The sequence below is a fragment of the Buteo buteo genome, chromosome 4, assembly GCF_964188355.1.
Source record: "Buteo buteo chromosome 4, bButBut1.hap1.1, whole genome shotgun sequence".
Lineage (NCBI taxonomy): Eukaryota > Metazoa > Chordata > Aves > Accipitriformes > Accipitridae > Buteo > Buteo buteo.
This window is the reverse complement of record NC_134174.1, coordinates 64,110,765-64,133,937: the sequence shown is the minus strand read 5'-3', so window position 1 is coordinate 64,133,937 and position 23,173 is coordinate 64,110,765. Positions and strand designations below refer to the sequence as shown.

General features: G+C 38.3%; 1 protein-coding gene across 7 annotated transcripts in view; it reads right to left on the bottom strand.

The window, feature by feature from the left end:
• WDR11 (WD repeat domain 11) overlaps nt 1-22,491 on the bottom strand; it is a 50,170-nt gene extending 27,679 nt beyond the window's left edge. For 2 of the 7 annotated variants that reach the window (XR_012650180.1, XM_075026524.1), the window contains exons 1-10: nt 22,127-22,491; nt 20,992-21,103; nt 13,498-13,651; nt 9,703-9,876; nt 8,361-8,547; nt 6,273-6,438; nt 5,452-5,566; nt 4,296-4,491; nt 2,282-2,385; nt 891-1,070 (exon numbers count right to left, since the gene is read on the bottom strand). Coding sequence is in view for 6 of the 7 variants with exons in the window: in XM_075026524.1 (XP_074882625.1) it covers nt 891-1,070; nt 2,282-2,385; nt 4,296-4,491; nt 5,452-5,566; nt 6,273-6,438; nt 8,361-8,547; nt 9,703-9,876; nt 13,498-13,651; nt 20,992-21,103; nt 22,127-22,212 (1,474 nt within the window). In the remaining variant the exon portion in view is untranslated. Of the gene's footprint in view, nt 1-890; nt 1,071-2,281; nt 2,386-4,295; nt 4,492-5,451; nt 5,567-6,272; nt 6,439-8,360; nt 8,548-9,702; nt 9,877-13,497; nt 13,652-15,889; nt 15,958-20,991; nt 21,104-22,126 lie in introns of those variants that run through there. The other 5 variants (XM_075026519.1, XM_075026520.1, XM_075026521.1 and 2 more) reach the window with 5 other exon arrangements.
• Between the last annotated feature and the right edge of the window lie 682 nt (nt 22,492-23,173).

Sequence of the window (23,173 nt, the reverse complement as noted above, 5' to 3'; positions counted from 1 at the left end):
CTGCATAACATTCACTTCACAATACCTCCCTGCCCTGCATAAAAACTTAAGAAGGCAAAACTATAGCACAGGCAACCTTAAGAATACCAAGAATCTCCCAAGTCTGACTTGCAACACGCACAGTCTTGACTGGGCAGCCCAGAATCAAGTGATATCTTACATATATCAAGAGCACGTTTGAACAACCCAAATCTGGAGGTCTAATTTTACAACCTACTACAATCTTTAAATTACAGCATCTCTGTGTCTACTGTTCCAGTGCACTGACTGCAGAGAAAGACAGTAGTCTGTATGGATACACTGTGAAATCCCTGATGTAGTCTGAAAGGGCATGCCAGATAAATCAGATTTAAATAGGGAGAACTCAGAGTTAATAAATCAGGTGCTCACTGGCAACTATTCTAATATCTAGATGAATTTAACTACAGTTGTAGTAAGACAGAATAGATTCATTCAGGAAGAATAATGTGCTTTAAGTGTATTTTTAGGTACTTGCATCAGAACAAAAATACCGTCTCTGTTAAGTTCATTTACTTATTCTAGGAATGCAGTGCTGCAGAAGTCTGTATTTACAGATGTTTAGAATGAAGTGAGAGCAGTATGTAAAATGCTGCGTGTATCAACAGACCAATATCACAATAAATGAAAAGATAAATACAAACTTGCTAATATATTGCAATTTTTCAGGTAGCATTACTTAAACCCAAGGCACAAAAAAAAGAACGTGAACACTATCATGGATGTAAACTAATACAAGGGTCACTATCTGTGATTAGATACACAGGATCAAAAGACAGGTATTTTTTTTTTCCTGTATAAGTAAATATATTTCTATTTAATATAGAATACATTCTTTTCATAGCAACTAATAACCTATTCAAGGCACTTACCAACAGCAAGGATTGGCTCATACTGTTTAATGTTTTTTGTTGTAAGAGGTGGGCACATGCGGATAGCAAACGGAGGCAAAGGAAGTCCTGAAAGAAGTCCAGTCAGCAGAAATTTGAGGTGTACTTCTTGCAGAAAAGAACTCTTTAACTGTTCTTCTCCAGCATTTGTGCCTTGCCCTGCTTAAAAATTAAAGCTCTTGTTAGTAGTAAATTTTAATCAGAGATGTTATGGAAAATTATCAGACACAGGAGTTTATAAAATAAAAATTACAAATAACCTAACATATAAACCAGCAATGTTTATTTAAAGATGCATTCCTTCCTGTTGAACTCTGTATGATGAAACTTTTTGGAAGATTACACTTCTACTAATTTCTCCAATACTAACCTTCTTTCCTAACACTAAGAAGGAAAAAAAAAGCCAAAAAGGGGGGGAAAAAAGCCAAAAAGTAAGGGGGGGGGGGGGGGGGGGAGCCAAAAAGGGGAAAAAAGCAAAAAAGGAAAAAAGATTTCAGTCTTCTTCCAGAATTCCAGGGTAGCTTTTTTTTTTTCCTCTCCTTTTGTTTTTTTTTTTAAAGTTAGTTACAAATATTTTAGAATTATTAGATCAATTCAAAGACTTATGGAGGTTTAACTCCAAACAGTAAAAACTGAGTGCAATCTACTGGTAGAAATACAGTGAATTTGCTCAGATACAACAATAAAGATGGGCACAAAAGAGATGTAATTCCACTGCTGTATACCTTCTGCAGTCAGCTGTACCAATCTGAGTGATGTAAGGCACAAAATAAAAACAGCTATGATATCTGCATTTCCTGTAGACATTGACAAGAGAAAAATCATGCCCTAAATGCCATCTTTAAACATATGAGATGAAGTGCAAAAGAACCTGCCACAGTGGTAATCTGCCTGCACCAGCTAATACAGACAACTTTTACCAAAAGCAATTCCAAATCTGCACCTTTGTATCTCTGAGCAGCACTAGTTGCTTTTCCAATAAAAATGAGTTTTAAAATGTAAAGGTAACCATCTTCATGGAACATTTCTCAATATTTAAGTGTTGGTAGCCATCTAGATTTCACAAAGATGGGATTCATCACATAAATTGCCTTTATCCGTTTAAGATTATTTTCAAAAAAATGAAGGAGTTTTGGCCAAATTCCATTTTAAATTACTTTTAACTTGGAGGAAATGAGCTTTGAACATTGGTCCTCAACATAAAATCCTCAAAAAGATTAATTTGATAATTTATTTAGCAAACAGGAATTCTTACTATTGAAATTGTACGGAAAATAATTCTAACGTATATAGTTCTTAAGTAAGCCAAGATGTACAATGATTCAAAAATCCTAGAAATGAGTAGCAGTAATATTAGTGAAAAAAATACTTACCAATCATGTTGTCTAATGAGAGGTCTGGAAGTTTATTTTGGAATGCTCCTACAGGAATTCCACAGAATGAGACTGGGGAATACAAAGGTGATGCACTTGAACTGCTGTAAAAGAAATGAAAACAAGTTCCTAATACAAACTGGATTGCCTGCTGACTTAGGTCCTTGATTTTATTTTTTTCCCCAGGTTGTTCTTTCAGTATTCCTACCACTTACTACTTGCAGCTTATTTTGAGATTATTCCCACCATCAACTTCGATGATCAACTCTACCAGGAGATAATGCACACAAAAATGTACAAAATTCAAGATAACTTCCATCTTCCTTACAGACTTATTTGTAACTAACAGAAAGAGACAGATGTATCCCTTGTTCTGAAGTAAGCACTGAATGGAGGCTTTTTAAATATATTGTGTATTAATATGTAGAGCTATGTTAATGAATACAGCTAAGCAACAATCATAAATATTTCGACATTTAAGAACAGAGTCCCAAACTTTGAGAACGGTTCTTGTTAACCTATACAAACTTCTTATACAGGTTCCAGATGACGAAACCCATAACTGAAGCAATGCCATTCACCTAAACATATCAATCACGATTGCCTCTGCATATACAGCTACAGCAGAAATTTACAGTATTACCCATGCTTAGAGTCTTGTGAGATATCTATGCATCAGGTTTTTGTGTTATTTTTTCCCCAGTGACTGTGACTGGGTTCCAGTACAATCTCCATCTAAAAGGGACTCAAACAGCCCTTGCAGCCTTGGCAATCGTACCTTGCTGGTCTAAGGACAGGTCTATGTCATGAGCAAAGACCAAAGACTACTGACTGCACCTAGCTGGACACAAAAAAGCAGTTTAAGGTACATACAAAGCCTTTTTCTTTAAAATCGCACTTTAACAGACTTTCGTCTTCAAATTTTCATTAAAGACCATCAAATCCAGCAGGATCAAGAGTTAATGGAGGAAGACTCTTTCAAAATCCATTAAAGACTCTGTGCCAGCTAGAAATATGCTTTACTTTTCAGTACAATCCAACCATATCCAGAATCCTCTAGGCTCAGTGGTTCTTTTTTATTACATTTTTCCTCGTTATATAATCATGACAAAGATGAATGTTTTAGAAATTAGTCTAAGAATACAAGAAGTAAAACCCAGCAACATATGGATCCTAAACAGCTCTCTTGGATACGCATCACAAAGAATCCATCTAACAGTATTTTTGAGAATACCAGGAATAAAAACATTAAATCACTGATGAGCAACAAAAGGATCTATGTTGAAAATCTGGTACTACTGACATTTAAAAGTGTACTAAGAATTCTATATATTTTTTTTTACGGCACTAAGTTATTTATTTTTTTCAATAGTACTTTCAAAGGTTTATTGCAGCAGCATGACCTTAATACATTGAATGTTCAAAGAACTCTACCACTTCATAAAGTATTTTTAGAGACTGCTCAAATTCTAAAACTCTAAAGGCTTTGTATATAAAAATATTATTTATATCACTGTATTCCCGCCACCTGCTGTGTAGCCTCATATTCCTGTGCGTCAAATTCAGACAAATCCAGGAGAAAACCTTTCCCCTACTAAAAATTTAGTCCCTTCCAGACTCATTCTGAAATCCTTTCATGTGACTGAAAGTGAGGGATCCATTCCTGAGGAAAATTACATAGTCTGAAGAAAGCCAAATGAGAAGAAAATGTTGCCCCCAAATAATGTGAATATTCATTCTATCTTTTGCTTCTTTATTCCAACCACTTAGTATGGAATTATTTTTTAAAGAAAAAAGAGTAAATAAGTTCCTTCGCTTCCCCAAAGCAAGGGAACCAATCTATTTGGACAATATATTTTGTTCCTCTTCCTTTCATTCATACACATGTATAGCACATGTCACACTACCACACATACAAGTATATCACTGTTGCTTTTAGAATATAATTAAATACTACACACCACTTGTAAATGTAACAAATGGAAGCTTTGATAAGAAAAATAAATCCCATTACCTGTTACGCACATTTCTGCCAGAAATACTGGATTTTAATTCCCAGATCATTACCCTGCCATCACTGACTATGAGAGCTGCAGAATTCTCATTCACTGGGCAACACACCATACTGAAGGGTCGAACCGTTTTTGTTACCCTGATTGCATCACACTGACTTCTTAAATCGTAAATCAACTCTTGAACTGGGTCTGGATCTGTAACATCAACGTCCCCCAAAGGGCAAACAATTAGAGTGGAAAACATATGATCTGATCAATCAACAGAGGTAAATTTGCAGCATGACTGAGCTCTTTGGTCAAAATCCACATGCTTCCTGTGCAACAATTAGGAAAAAAACAATCAAAAACTGTATACTGTTGATCTTGCTGTAGACAACACAGCTCTGAAAAGTTCTCCAAAATGGAACTTTGTCTTTAAAATATCTTATTCCACATGAACCTTGCAAAATCTAAAAAATGACTGGTTCATATCTGGGCAGAAAGTGCATCTGTTCTCCACAATACCAAACTCATTTAGTTTATTGGTAAACCTAGAAGTAAGTAATATAGCTCACTAGAAATTACCAAACTGCCAAAACCAAACCAAACAAACTCTAACCAAAAAAAAATCACTTATTTACATTTACAGAACTGTTTTCCTTTCTTTTTTCCAGTCTCCTCCATTATATTTAAAAGGCCATTCTCAGTAACATTTCATAAACAGGACAAAGGTTTAATAATTTAGATTTTAATCTAAATTTAAGCCCCTGTCTTAGTTCTAAACCCAATTGTTCCAATTGGCCAAATGACTTCCAAAACCTTGTGTTTGCCTGAAAAATGTTTTTTCCTAAAGATAAAAAGAACACACTAATCATCTTTTATCTAAAACATTCTTGTATATGTGACTGTTAAGCCACTTAAGGTAATTAAGGTATTATTTAGTGATAAAGGGATTTTCAGGATATTAATACATCTTATTTTGCACTAAATATCAGAGAAGTCAAAAACAATTTGGGGAAAATGAAGTGTAAATTTAAATGTAATGTATAAGAGAAAAAAAACACTAGACGGACTGTAATTCACCATTCTGTACGAGGTGTGATGGTTAATATTGCTGTTATAGTATTAATTAAAATGCCTCAAAGTTAATTTCTGGACATTCTTGACAAAACTTACCTGGCTCTTCATTTGGAGTTCCAGTTATACTGCAGCTAGATCTGCGAACTCTTAAAGTTATACAACCATTTTCATGTAGGCAAAATAACCCATCACGTTGAAAACAAGGAATTACCTAGGTAAAGAGATAGTACATTATATTGCGTTACCAAAATTTTATCTTTTGCAAAGTACACTTGCAAATGAACATACAATTCCTGATGTATAAGCAAGTCACTAAAAATGTTACCATTAATGCAACAGTTCAATGAATTTCTTTAGCTATTGTACTTTAAACTAAGGAAGTCAATTAATTAGAGAAATTAATTGACAGGGTTTTTTTAATTGTTTGCTGGTTTGGGTTTTGTTGTTTGGGTTTTTTTTAAACGTTGATATACTAATATATATTCCTTTTAGCTATCACTTTTAAAAAAAATGTTTCTCTTTTGCTATCAGAATTTGTGATTCTAAGAGAATAAAGATGCATCAATAAGACCTCAGACTAGACTTAGCTGTCTAATTAAGCAAAGGCTAATGCTCAGAGAACTAGTATTAACTTGTGTATAAGCAGCTTAATAACCAGAGAACAAAATATCCTTTTTTTCCACAGCACTATTTCCACATTGGTAACTTTTGTAACATGGCAAAATGAAGTGGGTTTACTGCAGAGTTCAGAAAACTAAATTAAACAATGTTTGGTTCAGAGGACATTTTTCCACCTAATGACCTAACTTCTTTTCATCCTCTAGAACTAATCAAAACACAACTATCAGTGGGTCACAAACTAACATATGATCTTAATAAACTATTACAATAATAGAAACTAATCAAATTTTCATTACCTGTAAGAAAGGCACACCTGTTCTTTCAATTGCAATCACACCCACTGTCTGATTCACTTCCAAGTCAAGAATCAAAATTTCTCTGGGATACAATAATAGCATGTAGTTTCTTTTGGAAGGCAAATATGATAACTGAAGACAGTCATTGAGCGTTACAGATTCAGCACTGTAAAACATCATATATAAACTTCAAGCAAGTTGTGTCAACAAATACTTCAAAATAAAATTAACAGTATAAATTCTCCTGCAGCCACATTTTTTTCAAATATTTCCTATTTTGATAACTAGGCAACTGTAGATTTCCATTTAATTGCTACAGCAGTGCAAAGCATCACTGACCTTCAAGAGACACACACTCTGTTGACTTTTATCTAAATAAGATTATAGAGTAATTTTTAAAATAGCAAGTGATTCAAATGGAACAAGTGTAATTCTTGCACATCTCAAACACAAAGCAATTCAATTATGAACAGTGCTAGCTGTCATGACATTTACTGGTATTCATGGGAAATTACCCTTAAACATACTGCTTACTTCATTTTTTATATTATTATGCATATTACTTTATTTTGAAATGAACTGAACTAGCCTATCAAGAATACCAGTTTTCAAAACTCAGAGAAAGTAGCAAAGAACAGTAAAGTTCATCATTTTGTTGAATGTTAACAGAAGATTGGCTGCAAGGTAAAGAGGTTCATTAGGTACATGCAATCCAATGAACTGTACTTAAGTCACATTGAAGAAAAACATCATCATACTGTGCTCAGTTTGAAAGCCTCTGAACTCATCTAGTGTATCATCCCTTTTGAGGGGTTGTGTTTGTTTTTAATCTCCTCATTCTACCACATACTAACCCCCCCTTACATGCTTCTTGCATCTCATTCCTTGCTTCAGGAATATGAGTCCCCTTTTGTCTGCAATCACTCTACCGACAATCTCCTGCTCCTCCTTCCTCAAAGTTTTCCTAAACTCATATAAAACCACATATATCATTGCTGCTACAATTTTTCTTCCCTTTTTCCCGTTCTAGTCTTTTCAGGTGTTCTGGATGGAAAAGGAGTGAGAGAAGACTATCATACCTTTGGTAATATTCATATACAACTTAAAATGCAAACAGGAGAATGTAGAAAAATAGTATCTGTTCATATGCTGTTATTACAGACCATACATAATGCTGCAGCAGCATACTCTCTCAGTATTTGCAAAATAGGTGTTCTGTCCGATGCAGCACAAATCAGGCATCATAGAACACAAAATTACAAGATCATGCCCATTAACTTCATATAAAAATCACAATTTCTTAAATGATTACCAGAGAAGGTATCAACAAGTCTTCTCTGCAATTTTCAATTTAAACACCATATTAAAACAGAGTATAAATTTCATATCTGCACTAAATTTTGGTGTCAACTGCTAACTGATAATACAGTCTGATTAGTTTGTTCTCACATTCACTAGAGCTTTGAGAAATACTTTTATTAAAAAAATAATTTTACCACACAAGAAAGTGGCCTAGAGAATTTCTAACAAAAAAGTCTCAAAATGCAACAACTTTGAAGTCAGAAAATACACAAATAGAAATGTATAAATTCTAATTTTATTTATACACTATTAACTTAAAAAACACCTCCTACTGTAGTAGCATGTACAGAATTACAATTCTTCTCAAATATCAGTACTTACATAATTTTTATTCTCTTATTATATATCCCTTCTCATTCCACAATTGAAATGAATTACATTAGCCCATTTTCATCTTTTTTTTTTTTCCCCCTAAGATGCTTCTGAATTTACACCTGCATGAAAATCTGTTAGTGAAGGGAGAACATTATATCATTAACTTGTATAAAACATGCTGGGATGATATGGCTGTTTTTATGAACAGGCTGTTTTTATGAACAGAACTGGATGAATGACTCTCAATGTTACATTCTTAAATAATGTCCTCATATAGGCTATCCACCTATCTGCCCACCCCAATGAATTTTCTTTTTTTAAACTAATTACCTTATAGACTTCAACATAATTATATCTATAAAATATATAGATATACAAAACATTATCTGAGAAGAAATATTTGCAACCTACCTTGGTTTTTCATTACTGATTAAGATTTTTACTTTATCGAGGGCCTTTTTGGCCCCCGTAGCAGCAGCCAACTTGTTGTGAGAAGGACTGGAATGGGGACTAGAGATGTAAACTTTCTTTCCTGAGCTGGCAGGAGCTTTGGAAGGAGAGAAGTCAGAGATGAAGACTATTCCTTCACTGGTGAGCACTGTACCAAGAAAAACAATTTTTATTATAGCAAAATACAATCTGCAATTTGATTGTGGCATTGCATTGTAATGAAATTTTGGTGGGGAGAAATGCTAATAACTTTAATAATACTGTATTAGATAGAAAACTCATAATTCTAGACAACCAGTACCTTCTACTGAAAGAGCAGCAGATGGCCTATTACAATTAATTAATATCCACACAACTCAATTTTTCAAAATTAAGTTGATACTAAAAAAATACCATGGGGATTACTGGCAGAAACCTCTTGGTTGTTCAGAACAGTTATTCTCTCTCATCAACTATTTTTCTTAAAGCTTCACAATGCAAATAGAAGGCAGGGTTGCTCACATTGGCTATATCACCATTTTTTGTTCTCATGCAGAGCATGGCTCAGAGAATCATTAACTCTATTTATGTTGCAGCATAAAGATTCGGCTAAGCTGTAAAGATGTAGCTAAGATTTTACTACCTGTTTATAGAAGGTTGAATGGTATGGCAGAAAAAAAATTAATACAACTAGAAAGCCTGGAAACTGCACTGTCTCATTACAGATCAGGAGTGATGAAGATAAATTAAAGAATGAAATGGTGACTCTCTTATTTCTCTTAGTTTCTTTCTGCTAAAACGTGAATAAATCTGCACTACATCCCCCTTGACATCTGAACTGCTTCTGAAACTGATGCTCACACTTTATTCCTTTAAAAAAAAATCCTTTCTGTTGAAAATAATGTTTATTCTTAGTCTACTTATCTCACTGGATTCTCCCTCAGCATCCATCCTTTTATAGCTTTTCATGTCAGTTTAACAGGGCTCTCTATACTTGGCTTCCTCCAGCTCCCTACCCCTATCTACACACTTTACACCTTCTTTTGTAAAGTCTCAGACATTTCTTTTCAGATCTCTCACTTCTCTACTCGTGCCTACTTTTCCCCTCCCCAAACACAATGGCATCTTATTTTAGAAGATTCCATATTGGCCAAAGACTCCTCGTCTTTTTTTTTTGAGACTTCTTGGCATTTGTGATGTTGAATCAAATAAATGTTGAATCTCTCCAATCCATTACTTTTAATCTCAATATTAACATTTTAGTTTAACATTTTTTCCTGGTCACACATATTCAGGTCACACTATTTTATACATACAAACTTACAAGCTAAGTGTGATGGATCAAAGGGGTCAAATGAAAAAGACAGGATATTTTCAGCATAACTTTTCTTCCAAAGTTTGGTGCCCGTGTCTGCATTCCACAGCACAATATAGTTAGGTGGGTGAACTGCAAGCAGTAAATCTCTAGAAGCATCTTGATTCCACAACCACTGCATATCTGTCAAAAGAAAGAAGTAACAGTGACATTTCAAAAAAAATTTTGTTCTATTTTAAAACTATTCTTCTATAATACCTCGTCTTTAAAGAAATGAATAGTGACTTGTTAGTAACAAGATGCTTCTATTTCACAATTCTAAAAAATAAGTTCCTTTTATGGCCTGAATTTATGTTTTTAACAAGCAGCAATAAACTGAGTTACACACGTCTACACAGATGCACACAACCCACATCCTATCTGAAGAACTCAGATCTTTCCAGCCAGTGAATTCCTATCTGAAACAACATACCATACTGTACAGAACCACTGTAAAGTCAAAATGAAAAGAACTACACACCATCCCAATTAATATTTGGGCTGACATCATGAAAAATAACACCACCCCAAATTAATATTTGAGATGATATCAGTATTGGACCTGGAAACAAATGTCTTCTCCACTTCAAATACTTTTTAAACAGTGAGTCGCAAGTTCAAGAGTAAAATGAAACTGACTGTAACACACAATCAAGAATACAAATACAGTGCTTAAATGCTAGGGTCAGTCTGAAGAGGTATGGTTGCCAATCATCACGGCTGGGCATCATTTAACCATTCAAGATAAACGGACATAAAAGACTACGTTTTCTGTCAATAAGAACAGAGAGACACCTCAGTTACTTGAAAGAAGCTGTATTAGAGCTACCTATATGCTCCGTGGGTCAGTGTTTTAGACAACAGAAAGGGTCAGGCAGGCAATGGATGAAGTGCCACCAGCCCAGCTCCTACCACTCACTGCGTGACCTCACTAAGTCACAGCTTCTCTACACCATATTCATACACATTAAGATGCTGAAAAAAAACTTCCTTCCTCAGCCGTTCTTCTGTTTTTGCAATACAGCTTTTTCAGAGCTAGTAAGTGCTCCTCACTGGGTTTCAGGGGAAAAAAAAAAAATATCCAGCCATGTGTGTCCTAATCAGTTACACTGTAAGTTAACAAAAGGTTAACTCCTTCTCAGCTGAATGCAGAGTTTGGATCAAATAAAGAAGAGTGCCTTACACTGATGCACCACTTTCCTCCTCATTGAAATAGTGAGGCTCCAGCTGTTACCCTACAAAGCTCTTGCAGATAACACAGAGAACCAGCAGATCACTCTGGTGCTCGATCTCTCTATTTGCACCATTTTTTACAGGCTTGTAAAAAGCCAGAGGCCTCAAACAGATGGAAAGGAAAAGAAGCTGCTTTTGTTAGAGGTTATTGCTGAATCAAATCAGGGACTGAGGGCAGAACAGAATTTTAATTCTGTTGCTTATTAACTTTTTTTCTCACCCAGCAGATTGGAAAGCCTTCATTGCAACTGAAAACCTGCAGAAATCTTCAAATGGCATGGTCAAAACTCCACCAAACATTCAGTGATTTGGTGTCAGGAGTAAATATAATGCAACTTACAACAAACACACAAAAAGGAATAAAACTAGTAAAATTAACTGCAGTCAATAGAATAAATTTTCAGTGTCCTACTATCAGACTTACAATACTGTATCTACTTTCACAGGATTTATAAAAACAGAATAATAACAAAAGCCAAACAACTGGATTTCATAAGTGGGCTTTCAAATAACAGAATTGAAAATAAAAAAAACACGTATACCACAAGCATCATCACAAGCTTTTAAAACAGTCCAAATAACTATGAATTATTCTTAGAAAGCCATTATGGTAGTTTCTTGGTAGGGGTGGAAAGTGTTCTAAATTTTGCTTCAGAAATAATTTGTAGACATATCGCTAGTGTGGACAGCAGTAGCAATGAACAAAAATCCAGAACATGCAGCAGAGCATGTAGATGCTGCTGTACTTGGGGAGTCATCCCTCCCAGCTAATTCTGAAAGAACCAGTCTGATGCTGGAAGGAGTCCACTGGCAGCATCCACTCAGGTACTGGAAGCAGACCGGCCACAGGACCACAGCCACAAAGCTAACCAGATTCCATCAGCCTAGCCAGTCAGCTCCTGGTCAGCTCTCTTAGGAGTGGTTCCAATAAACAAAAGAGTGCCTACCACAAGTAATTAGAAGCAAAACCCCAAGTTTTACAATAGTAGGAGAATACTACTATCAACTACAAACTACACCTATTAAAGCAATAGTAAAAACGATATTGAGTGTGTGATGCACCAAGCAATGAAGCCTAAATCTTTTGATTCCCTCTTCTGAGTTCTAACCACTAGCTTAACTTTTTCATTGACAAAGTACAAGATGCTAACTAATGAAAGGGAGCATTTGATGGATGACACCTTACTAATAGATGAGCACAAAAAGAAGCAAGGATAAAGACCCTTAATTATTCCTTTCCAATATCTCTTAATTGTGTTATACCTGGCCAGTGGCTACATTTTCCATTCTCTCTCCTTCATCAGGCCAATTAAGATAGTACTGACCTCTGTGCCAGGCTTCTAGACATTTCTCCCCCTAGCACAAGCAAACATAAAACTTCTATAGCTTACATCACCATAAATGCATAGCTCCTTTCTCCAGGCTTGCTTTGTTTGTTTGGGTTTTTTTCGTGGGATTTTGGTTGGTTGGTTGGTTGAGTTTTGCTTTTGTTTTTTTACTTCCCCCAGAGACTTGTGAAATTCCTGAATGAGATCATGATTTTTTTTCTCTGGTAATGGGATAAAGAGTCTTCAAATATCCAGCTGCCCAGAACTGTTCAGGTAGAGTTTACTGGGTATTTTTAAGACCTTCCCAGCTGCATGGGCTACCACTCACAGAACAGAATCAAAAGCAGCAAATACCACCACTAACTTTCTCAAATAAAAGCCAGCACCAGTTATTTATACCATCTCAAAATTTCCTCTTTCTCTTGACTGTGTTAACTCTTACCATTTATGTCTACTTAATTACACTTGAAACCTAATTCATGTGTCATACTCAGTTTCAAGACTTCATACTACCAACTCTATGTGAAACCTACCTTATTTACAACTGTCTTCTACACTAAAATTTACACAGTATTTTGTTCTTTCTCTATTTCACTTTTCACATCTTAATATTGCTACGCATAGAAAAGCCTCCCTGCTGCTGTGAATCAGACAACTGCACAGATTTTCAAAAAAACCTTCCCTTTAGGTATATTGCAAATGTATGTTATCTTGCTAGTATATTTGATCAGAATTAGCTATATAATGAACTACCTAAATAATTATCAAAGTATATGTACATAATCAAATCTCTTAACTTACAGCAATGTCATAACTGTTAAAGTACTACACCACTACGGATGGCATTAACATTTAGGTGCAATGCAAACTGCATTACATCCCCAATTCAAAAGCAGGAAGATGCACTTGACACTGTAAATATTATTATTTCAATCAATAACATTAATAAAAATAGATTCTAACTTTTTTGTCAGAAGATCTTGGAGAATATTACCATAATGAATTAAATCTCACAGCATCCCTCTGGAAGATAGTAAATCTTACATTTACACATAAAATGAGTAAACAAACATACAGAAGGCTAGTAATCCCAACAGTAAAATTCAATGGCAGAACTGAGCATAGTTTACAAAACCTATGTGATGGATTTGTACACAATGCTCCATAAAGTAACTTCCATGCAAACATCATGCACTATCATTACCTTGAATTGGTTTTGCATGTTCTTGTATTTCACAACGAGCTGTTCCTGTTGCCACATCCCATACAATTATTTTTCCAGTAACATCAGCAGAAGCTAAACGTAAAGAATATGGAGAGCCAATATTGTGATGGTAATTTTCTTTAGCCCATTTAACCTGAAGATACAGATGATAATTGGTCAAAGGAGGCAAACATACATAACAAAGACACCATACTTCATATTTTCAGGTGGATAAACAAATAACAAAAAAGCATAGTAATAGTTAACATTAATAGCATCTGTGTAGGCATACCTTTAAGCTACCATCCGCTGTGCAAATTTAAGGTATGTTGCAATTGTGCTGCGCGACTGCATGGTTGATATTTTCAAATTACATGAATCAACAGTCCTTGATCCTGAAGGTAACTACAATAATCCATAAATATATACTATATATATATATATGTAAAAAGTTTACTCAAATATTTAGAAGAATCTGAATGGCAATGTTTAAGGTTCTGTGGGCTTCCGCAAACCTATACCCACTGATTTCCAAACAAACAAAAGTTAAAAATTTACCACCCAACTTTTATATACATCCTAAAACATGTCATTTTCCTAATCTGTCAAATACAAGTATATTATGGTGTTGGGGAGGACGGAAGGTTAGTCTTTCATCTATGCGTTGCCTCTTGTTGAGCTGTTACTGACATTTGCAATCTTTTTCATCCTTTTCAGCATGTTGCCACCACTGATTTCCACATACCACTTTCTGGTTTGGGATTTCAAGCTGCATAGGCTTGCAAGTTGGTGATACTTATGAAAACTACACGTCTTGAAATTTGAAACATTCTATCCACAATTCTCCAGAAATTATAAAGAGATAACACTGACTCCTTCCTTATCTATTCAATATGGACTTGTTTTGCTATCTGCTTTAAAGGCAAACTTCTGCCCCTAAAACAGACTGAAGATACTAACAGAATAGAGAAAACTCAATGCTAAGCTAAAGGGAATTTACCTGCTACAAAAATGATGTTGTAGCTAGCTAGCTGTGTTCTGTCAGAGTACCTGACAGAGAAAGGGTGAGGCCAAACACAACACTTCTTGCAGATATTGAAAGCAAGACATTAAAAAAAACAGAAATAGAATAGCACCACTAACTTTGCAACATGAATTAGATTTATAACAGCATTCAGAGGACTGTAGCCACCTTTGTGCTACCCCTCTCAGAGGTGTGACCAGGATGCATCTCAAAAGCCTAGCTGAATAAATTAAACAAACATTAAACATGTACACCAAGCAATCTTCAAAGAGTTCTAGCTATAAACCCAAAGTGTGTTTCTACCAGAATAACAAAGAATTCTTGAGAGACTCTCCTCTACCTTCAAATTTCAGTGTTGCAACTCCTGCTTCCCTGCTGTTCAAAAAAAATTACCCATGAGGATACCTGCATGTAGCTATGTAGCTATTAAAAAAAAGTAATTACAGAAAACTGCAAAGCTGTTTCTTCTTCAGTGAAATATGTATTACTTTGAAGCAAATTCCAAGTCTGGAAAGCATCATTTCCCAAGGGAGGACCTGTCACCAAGCTATGAACAACAAAAAGGAGACCTTTAACACAGTCAGTCTCAACCAGAGCTCATGTGGCTTTCTAAGACCCTAAGCCCTCTTTACGCACTGTAGTTGCACTGCTCCAGCAAAGTCCCCACACATGACCTGATCTCTCTGCTAAAAGAAATTATTTTCTTACTGTACTGGTCCCTGCCTCTCCACCCTGACTTCAAAATATAGGAGAGTTGGTCAGAAACAGGAAACAGAGTTGAAGTAGTTTTTAATTTTCACAGTCTATCTCACCTGATTAAAAGAACTTTATTAGCACTGTTTATTAGCATATCAGAACAGGCACAAATGAAATTTCACTCCTCAATCAAAAAATTGCTCCTGTAATTACATTTTCTTTTGTAAAAATACTCTTTCACGTACTCTTTGTAAAGGTACAAAAAAAAATAATCAGATATAATCCACTCCATACAAAGTTATCGGTATCCCACAAACACCATCTGGACATACGGACAACTAACATGGATCCATTTTCACTAAAACCATTACCTATTCCAGACACTGTTACGACAGCCAAGGGCCAGGAAGTATTTAAAGAAAAGTAGTTAAACAGACTGTAGAAGGATTATGAAACAATAGCTTTTCTCTTTGCTTTCTTATGTAGATAGTGGTGTGTTTTGAAATTTTTCAAATCTGATGCATGGATTTTGGGGAAGATTCCCTGTAGACTGAGTTTGCTGGTGTGAACCTCTACACAGCAGACTTCTTACAGGTCCCTTCCAGCTTATCTATGCTCTTAGCATTTACAAACAAAAAAAAAGTCAGTTAGGAATTGAAGAAAATTTCTTACAAATGCACATAAAGGTATCTGCAATGATCATGGCCTCATAATGTAGTCGTGGTTTAACCCCAGCCAGCAACTAAGCACCAAGCAGCCACTCACTCACTCTCCCCACCCAGTGGGATGGGGGAGAGAACTGGAAAAAAAAAAAGTAAAACTCATGGGTTGAGATAAAGACAGTTTTAACAGGACAGAAAGGAAGAAAATAATGATAATAATAATAATAAAATGACAGTAATAATAATAAAAGAATTGGAACATACAAAACAAGTGATGCACAATGCAATGCTCACCACTTGCTGAACAATGCCCAGTTAGTTCCCAGGCAGTGATTTCCCCCAGGCCAACTCCCCCCAGTTTAGATACTGGGCATGATGTCACACAGTATGGAATATCCCTTTGGCCAGTTTAGGTCAGCTGTCCTGGCTGTGTCAGGATCAGAAATAAGATCAGCCCTTCTACTCTGTTTGGACACTGGAGTGGCATTTTTCCTGAAAGAATCCCCTTTTGTGGTTTTTTTTTCCTCACAACTCACGTACCCGTGCATCTAGGACTGAGGTAGGTTTTCCATCCCACTTCCTCACGTCCTCTCTGTGGTCACACAAAACCACAGGGCACCTCATGGTGTGTACTTTCTATATTCTCTCTCCTGGGCAGAGGAGCACTCACTCCTAATAGCTGAGATACTGGTCCGTACAGGTGAGGAGTAGGACATATCCTCTTTGAATTGCTAGAAAACCCAGGACAGCTTCTCCACAGCCAAGATGCAGGCTCGTAGGGAGGAAAAGAGGTTTTCTTTATACTGCCGGAGTGGGCAAGCCATTTCATCCACCGTTGGTGCCTCTTCATCTTTCCAGGTCAGTACTGCCAATGGGTTGGCATACAACGATGTTGCGCTCTGTACAAACTTCCACCACATGCGTCATGTGCATTGGACTTCGTCTGGACCTCTGGGTAATTGTGCGTTGTCCAGGTCATAATAAATCGTGTCTAGCATGGCTAATTCCCTCAGGTACCGGATACCTCTTTCCATAGTGGTCCACTTGCCTGGTTGACATGGAACATCTTCCTTGAAGGGGTACCTTTACTTCACGCTTGCCAGGAGTCACCTCCAGAGGCTAGATGAGGGCTTGTGTCCCTTTTCCAATTGCCTTGTCAATGCTACTTTCCCTAGAAAGCGATCCCAGCTGCTTGGCTTCCCTAGCCTCTAATTCCAGGCTACTAGCCCCATTGTCCCAGCATTGGAGCAGCCAGGTGATAATCTGCTCACCTGGACGATGGCTGAAACGTTTTCACATATCCCACAACTCACTCAGGGATAGGGATTAGGAGATTACCTCTGGTTCTTCCTCTTTCTCCTGTTCTCATGATGACTCTGGTTCATCTTCATCCCTCACTAAGTGAACTGATTTTTTTGTATATTTCTTCTTCTATATGGGAGCAACTGATACTGGTAGGGGTTGGTTCTCTGGTTCAGCTGTAGTGCCTGTCGCTGGGGCTGGAGTGGCCGCAGTGTCTGTCATTTTGTTGTCAGATCCAGAGACCTTCTATTCCCCTTGAGGGTACTGAACAGCGCTGAACAAGGCTCCGTAGGCATGGGCCAGGCCCCAGCACATTGCAGTGATTTGTGTCTCCCTAGAATTGTCAGGGTGACATCATACTTTTTCCAAAGGTTCCACTAGTTTTTCAGGATTCTGCACTTGTACAAGGGTGAAGTTCCAAAATGCCGGAGGTGCCCACCACCCTAGGTATTTGCCCATACTATCCCACACACCCTGCCTTGGGGAAGATCTCTGGGTGATATTCTTAAATAGTTGTTTAATCCTAAACAAGACCTGAACCACATTCAGGAGCATGCTAGTTCCTAGCAATAGGATCATGCCAGCTTCAACATCCCAAGGATACTCAAAATTTTCAAAATTCTCAGACGCTATTGTAATTAGCCTGGAGGAGAAGGGGAAGGGGAAGAAAGGTGTTTCACCCAAAGATTGGCGCTCTGAGGAGAAAAGGAAAAGGGTGTAATTATTAATAGTTTCCCACAGATGGCTCCCGAAGTATACATTAGACAACAATGCTGAGTACAAATACTGGATTAGTCCCACGACCGATAATTTTATCATACCATATCATACCATAACAGTGTTACACTGTACATCAAAGCAAAAACCTTAATCCACCTCCCACAGATGATAAGCAGCAGCACAGGGACTATATACAGCAAGTGAGGTGATACATAACTCTAAAAATGAGCGCCACAACTCTAAGAGCCAATAAATCAACATTGTGACCAGCCAGTGACTATTAAACTAACATAATGAATGCTTGTAACAAATTTGTTTTAACACGCTCTGGTCAGATCTGTTATCTCAACCCTTTGTGCCCCACGTTGGGTGCCAAAAAGGACTGTCATGCTTTAACCCCAGCCAGCAACTAAGTACCATGCAGCTGCTCACTCACTCCCCCCACCCAGTGGGATGGGGGAGAGAATCTGTGAAAAAAAAACAGTAGAACTCATGGGTCAAGATAAAGAGAGTGTAACAGGACAGAAAGGAAGAAAATAATAAAAATTATGATAATAATAATAATGAAATTACAATAATAACAAAAGAACTGGAATAGTCAAAACAAGTGATACACAATGCAATTGCTCACCACTCACTGACCTATACCCAGTTAGTTCCTGAGCACCGATTCCCCCCAGGCCAACTCCCCCCAGTTTATATACTGGGCATGATGTCACATGGTATAGAATACCCCTTTGGCCAGTTTGGGTCAGCTGCCCTGGCTATGTCCCCTCCCAACTTCTTGTGCCCCTCCAGCCTTCCTGCTGGCTGGGCATCAGAAGCTGAAAAATCCTTGCCTTAGTCTAAACACTACTTAGCAACAAGTGAAAACATCAGGGTGTTATCAACATTCTTCTCATAATAAATCCAAAACATAACACTATACCAGCTACTAGAAAGAAAATTAACTCTATCCCAGCTGAAACCAGGACAAATGTCTACTTCTTAAAGCAGAACAGAACTTCTCTTCATTTTTCCTCCTCATAAATTTGCCATTTTCTTACAGTCTATTTCTGTTAATAAACCACCAGATAGTGATTTTGAAAAATTATCTTATAAATTACATAAAAACTATTTGGATTTCAGCATTTGGTTTCCTATTGAAATAATGTTACTTCTCAAAGCTAGCGAATGTAACTGAAGCACACTGTAATGCTATCACTAGATAGATCAAAAACTAACTTTGCTACAACTTATTATCTAACCTAAGTGGAAATTTTAAAGCAGAGTCATCATTATAGCTGCTACCTCTGTACCACTTACATTTTCTATTTTTTTTACACAATTATAGACATTGGAATCGATTTGTTCATTTTAAAGGGTTGCCTGAAGACAACTGAGGCTAAGGATAAGCTTACCCAAACAAATTGCCAAAAGGAAAGCAAAGGTATTGATTAACGGAGTGCCGCTTGCTCCGTGGTTGCTGTTGTGTACATACCTTTGCTCTGAGATAACAGAAATAACCTCTCCTTATTGAGACTCAGGTAAATTGCCCCACATTTGTCCCCAGAGAGATTATTCATATCAGCAGCACAAGCTCTAAGCTTGACAGCAATGTTTGGGCAACTCTGACAATCCTCAAAATTCAGTGAAAGATTTGGGCAAGTATACAAATGTGCTGGAAGAAATCAGTTTTCGGTCCTTTGTGACATTTTAGCATTATTTTTAAACATGTCACAGCACACAAGTCTCAAAAAATGACATAAAGTATGTATTTTGAAACCTAACCCTTCTACCTTCCTTTTTGCCAGTCAGTTTCAAAATTCTCTCTAATCAAGCAAAACTAATTCCTAAACCTTACGACCATTTTTAAATGCTACAGTATCATTATCTATATGGCTCCTGGCCAAGATCTTGTATGGATCTGTAACAGTTTTGCCCTACCCAGTATTTTCACCCAGGATTTGAACAGTTTGTTTATTATTATAAAAAAGCGCACCTAATTGGACTCTGTTGCACAGAAATATATTATACTATATAAAGATACATAAACACCACCACCTGTGTAACTACTGAATGTACTGAAATTCTAAAACAATTCACCAAAAAATTGAAGCTCTTCAGTATGCAGAAAGACATCATCAGAACATGATGTCACAGAAGTCAGTAAATTATCAAACCCAAAGACAAAATAATTGTCTTTAATTTTAAAATACCAAAGTGGCCATTTGTGATATAGTATTAGTGTATCTATATGAAGATGGCCTATTTAAAGGAAATTACACATGGGGAAAAAATAGCGTGCAATTTCCAGAAGGCGCATTCAAACTTCTCCTTTTACTACAAAAAAAGCCAAAATCTTCCTATTTAAAAATCCGGTTTTCTTCATAAATTACTGAGTGCCTTCTAATATAGCATTTGGGCTAGGGACTATCAAACATTACATCTGCCAGCCAAACATTCCGCTAAACCCTGACTGAATCAGTCATTCTCCACAGTCAAAGAAATGATGTATCAAAGAAATACATCCTGTTCCAGACTTGACCCAATGTCAAATGCTCCGCAATTTCAAGTCAAGAAGCTTCAAAGGAAAGTACAGGTACCCTACACTTAAGGTCAAATTTTAGCCATTTTTTATAGCTAAAATAAATATTTGGGTTTGTCTGCTGTTGTTCCTTTTCTATAGATAGGAACAGAAGTAAAAACTTAAAAGTAACTTTCTAGTCGAATGGTATACTGGTTACCCCCACAACAGGAAAGATCAGCAAGGGCATCAACAAAGAGATTCATCCGATATTTTGTAATGTTCATTTGAAATTCTGTCATGCTAAGAGCTTTCTTAGAAACATTTCTGTCTGTGCTCTATAACACTACCAAACCCTTCTGTATATTCCATACATTCTACAAAGGTATACATCAACCTCAGCTCAAATTCCAGCACATATGGTTTGATTTAGCTGTAAAAGAGGTCACGTAAAATATGGGTATTTTACAACAGAATTTATGTGAAAATCATGTACAATATAATGTCAACTATTTACAGCGTTTTAGAAAAATAATATATATACCAGAATCAAGTAATATACCTTAAAAACATGTATGTCTCACCTTGACAACACTAGCTTTGTGTCTTTCCAAAACCTGTAAAGTCTGAGCAGTATTGGCATCAACTATCAGCACAAGAGAATGACATCCATATGCAATCAAACCTTGCCAGCCCCTAGAAAAGCATATATCATCATCAAACAAGCAAAAAGAACAAAAAGCATTTCATATCAAGAATGAGGCTTTTTTTTGGTGAGTTGAATGCATGCTACTAAACACAAACATCAAGCAGTAAAAACTATTTAATATAAAACTCAAAAGCATTATAAAATGCCACTGCTGCACTGTCTGCTGAACCACTTGCTGCTGGAACCCTAAGCCACTGCAAATCATCTCTTTGTGTCTATCTATAAAATTCCTCTTCTGTAAATTTAAGAATTCACATAGGAATTCATGAAGAGCGTTCCCAAATATTTTATATAAGCATGCAGGTAAGCAATATATTTGCAGTTGTATAATTAATTGCATCTTTCTTTTTTTTTTTAAGGCAAAAAAGGAGCATGTGAATAATTATTACAGTAATACTGAAAATCTGCTGAGGCTTTTCTAACTTCAGGAGAGGTTGATGTGGCCACTGATGACGATTATAAAGCTGTGGTGAACACCAAGCAAGTGGGGATAAAGGAGGAAAAACAAAGTTTCAAACTAAAAACTTCAGAGAACTGCACTGTTCAGTGCTTTGCGAGCCAACAAACCTAAAAGCCACAGTTTTAAAAAAACAACTCGGTTCAGCTCATTTATGTTCTCTCCCGAAGATTCAGCAGTATTAGAGTAGTGCTTTACAGCACAGCTGGGTGAACTCATCGTTCAGAGCAATGCATACAAAAAAACCAACATATGTACTGGCTTTGTACATCAAGTCAGGGGAACAGACACCAGAAGAAGCTGCTCAGATCCCTGCAGCTCACTGCACCAGCAAGACCCCTGCCCAGAGACGCCAATGCCATCGCCAGAAGGGACTGGCCCACGCTCATCTACGGCCACGGCTCCGTTCTTCCTCGAGAGCCGGACAGCAGCAGCTCCGTGCCGAGGGAAGGGCAGAGGACGAGACCCGGGGGCCGCCTCAGCCGCCCCTCAACCCTCCCCGAGCCCAGCAAACCGTCCGCCGCCCCCCAGGCCCCGCGGCCCGGCCCCTCACCAGTCCGCCGCCCCCCTGTTCGGCGGGCTGAGGGCTCCCGTCAGCGTCCGCGCCGGCAGCTTGATGTTCACCGTGAAGCGCTGCATGGCCGGGCTGGAGACAGCCGGGGGCGACGCGACCCGAGCACCGGCTGAACCCACCCAGCCGCGGCCCCGGCCCTCCCCAGCGCCTCACTGCGCAGGAAGCGCCGCTCCGCGGCCTGTACCGCCGGTCCGTACCGCCGGGCTCCGCCGGGGCCCCGCGGCTCGGGAAAAGCAGTTCCGGGGCCGGCCACGCCCGCCGCCGCTCGGAGGAGCTACGCGAGGCCGGGGCGGTGAACCCTGAGCCGGGCCGGGCTCCTCAGCGCGGAGGCTGCTCCCTTCCCTCCACCTCGGGTGTGTGGTGTCCAGCCCGGCCCGCGATGCCTCAGGGGAAACCCTGAACACCCACCCCGGGCCTGGGGCCACGGGGTTTTTTTTCTGCCTCGGGGGCTTTAAATCACACAGCCTGGAAGGAAAAGGGGCCGCGGGGATGGCAGGGGCCCCGTCTGCCTTGGCCGAAGAGCTCTGGGGAAACCTGGGCTTGTTGGGAGTCCGCGACTGGGGCGCCCGAAACGCCTCACGGCGCAAAGGGCTCCCTGTCAGATCCCCGGGTGCATGGGTGCTGCAGAACCCGCCGCTAGACCCAGAGAATTTCTTCCACCGCGGTCATCTCTGCTCCAAAGTCGCCTCTTCAGTAGCAAAACACAACGGGGATGACCACTGTGTTGCTCCTGCGTCCCTCCAAACCAGCATAAAGCACTTACCTCGCACCGCGAGGCAGCAAGTCGTACCTAAGGCAACCCACCCGCCAACCTGGCCCCGAGCTGTCGCTCGTGCTTGGCAAAGCCACCCAGGCTGACACATCCCTGCGTTTGCGCTGGGGCACACCGGGCTGCAGAACGTCGAAACATCCATGACTTTCTCCCACGCCGCAGCGTTGATAAGGCGGCCAGAATCGCGTAGCTCCAGGCACGTTACTTGACATACGTGCGCTGTTGGGGGGGGGGGTTGTTTATCTTAAAAATAG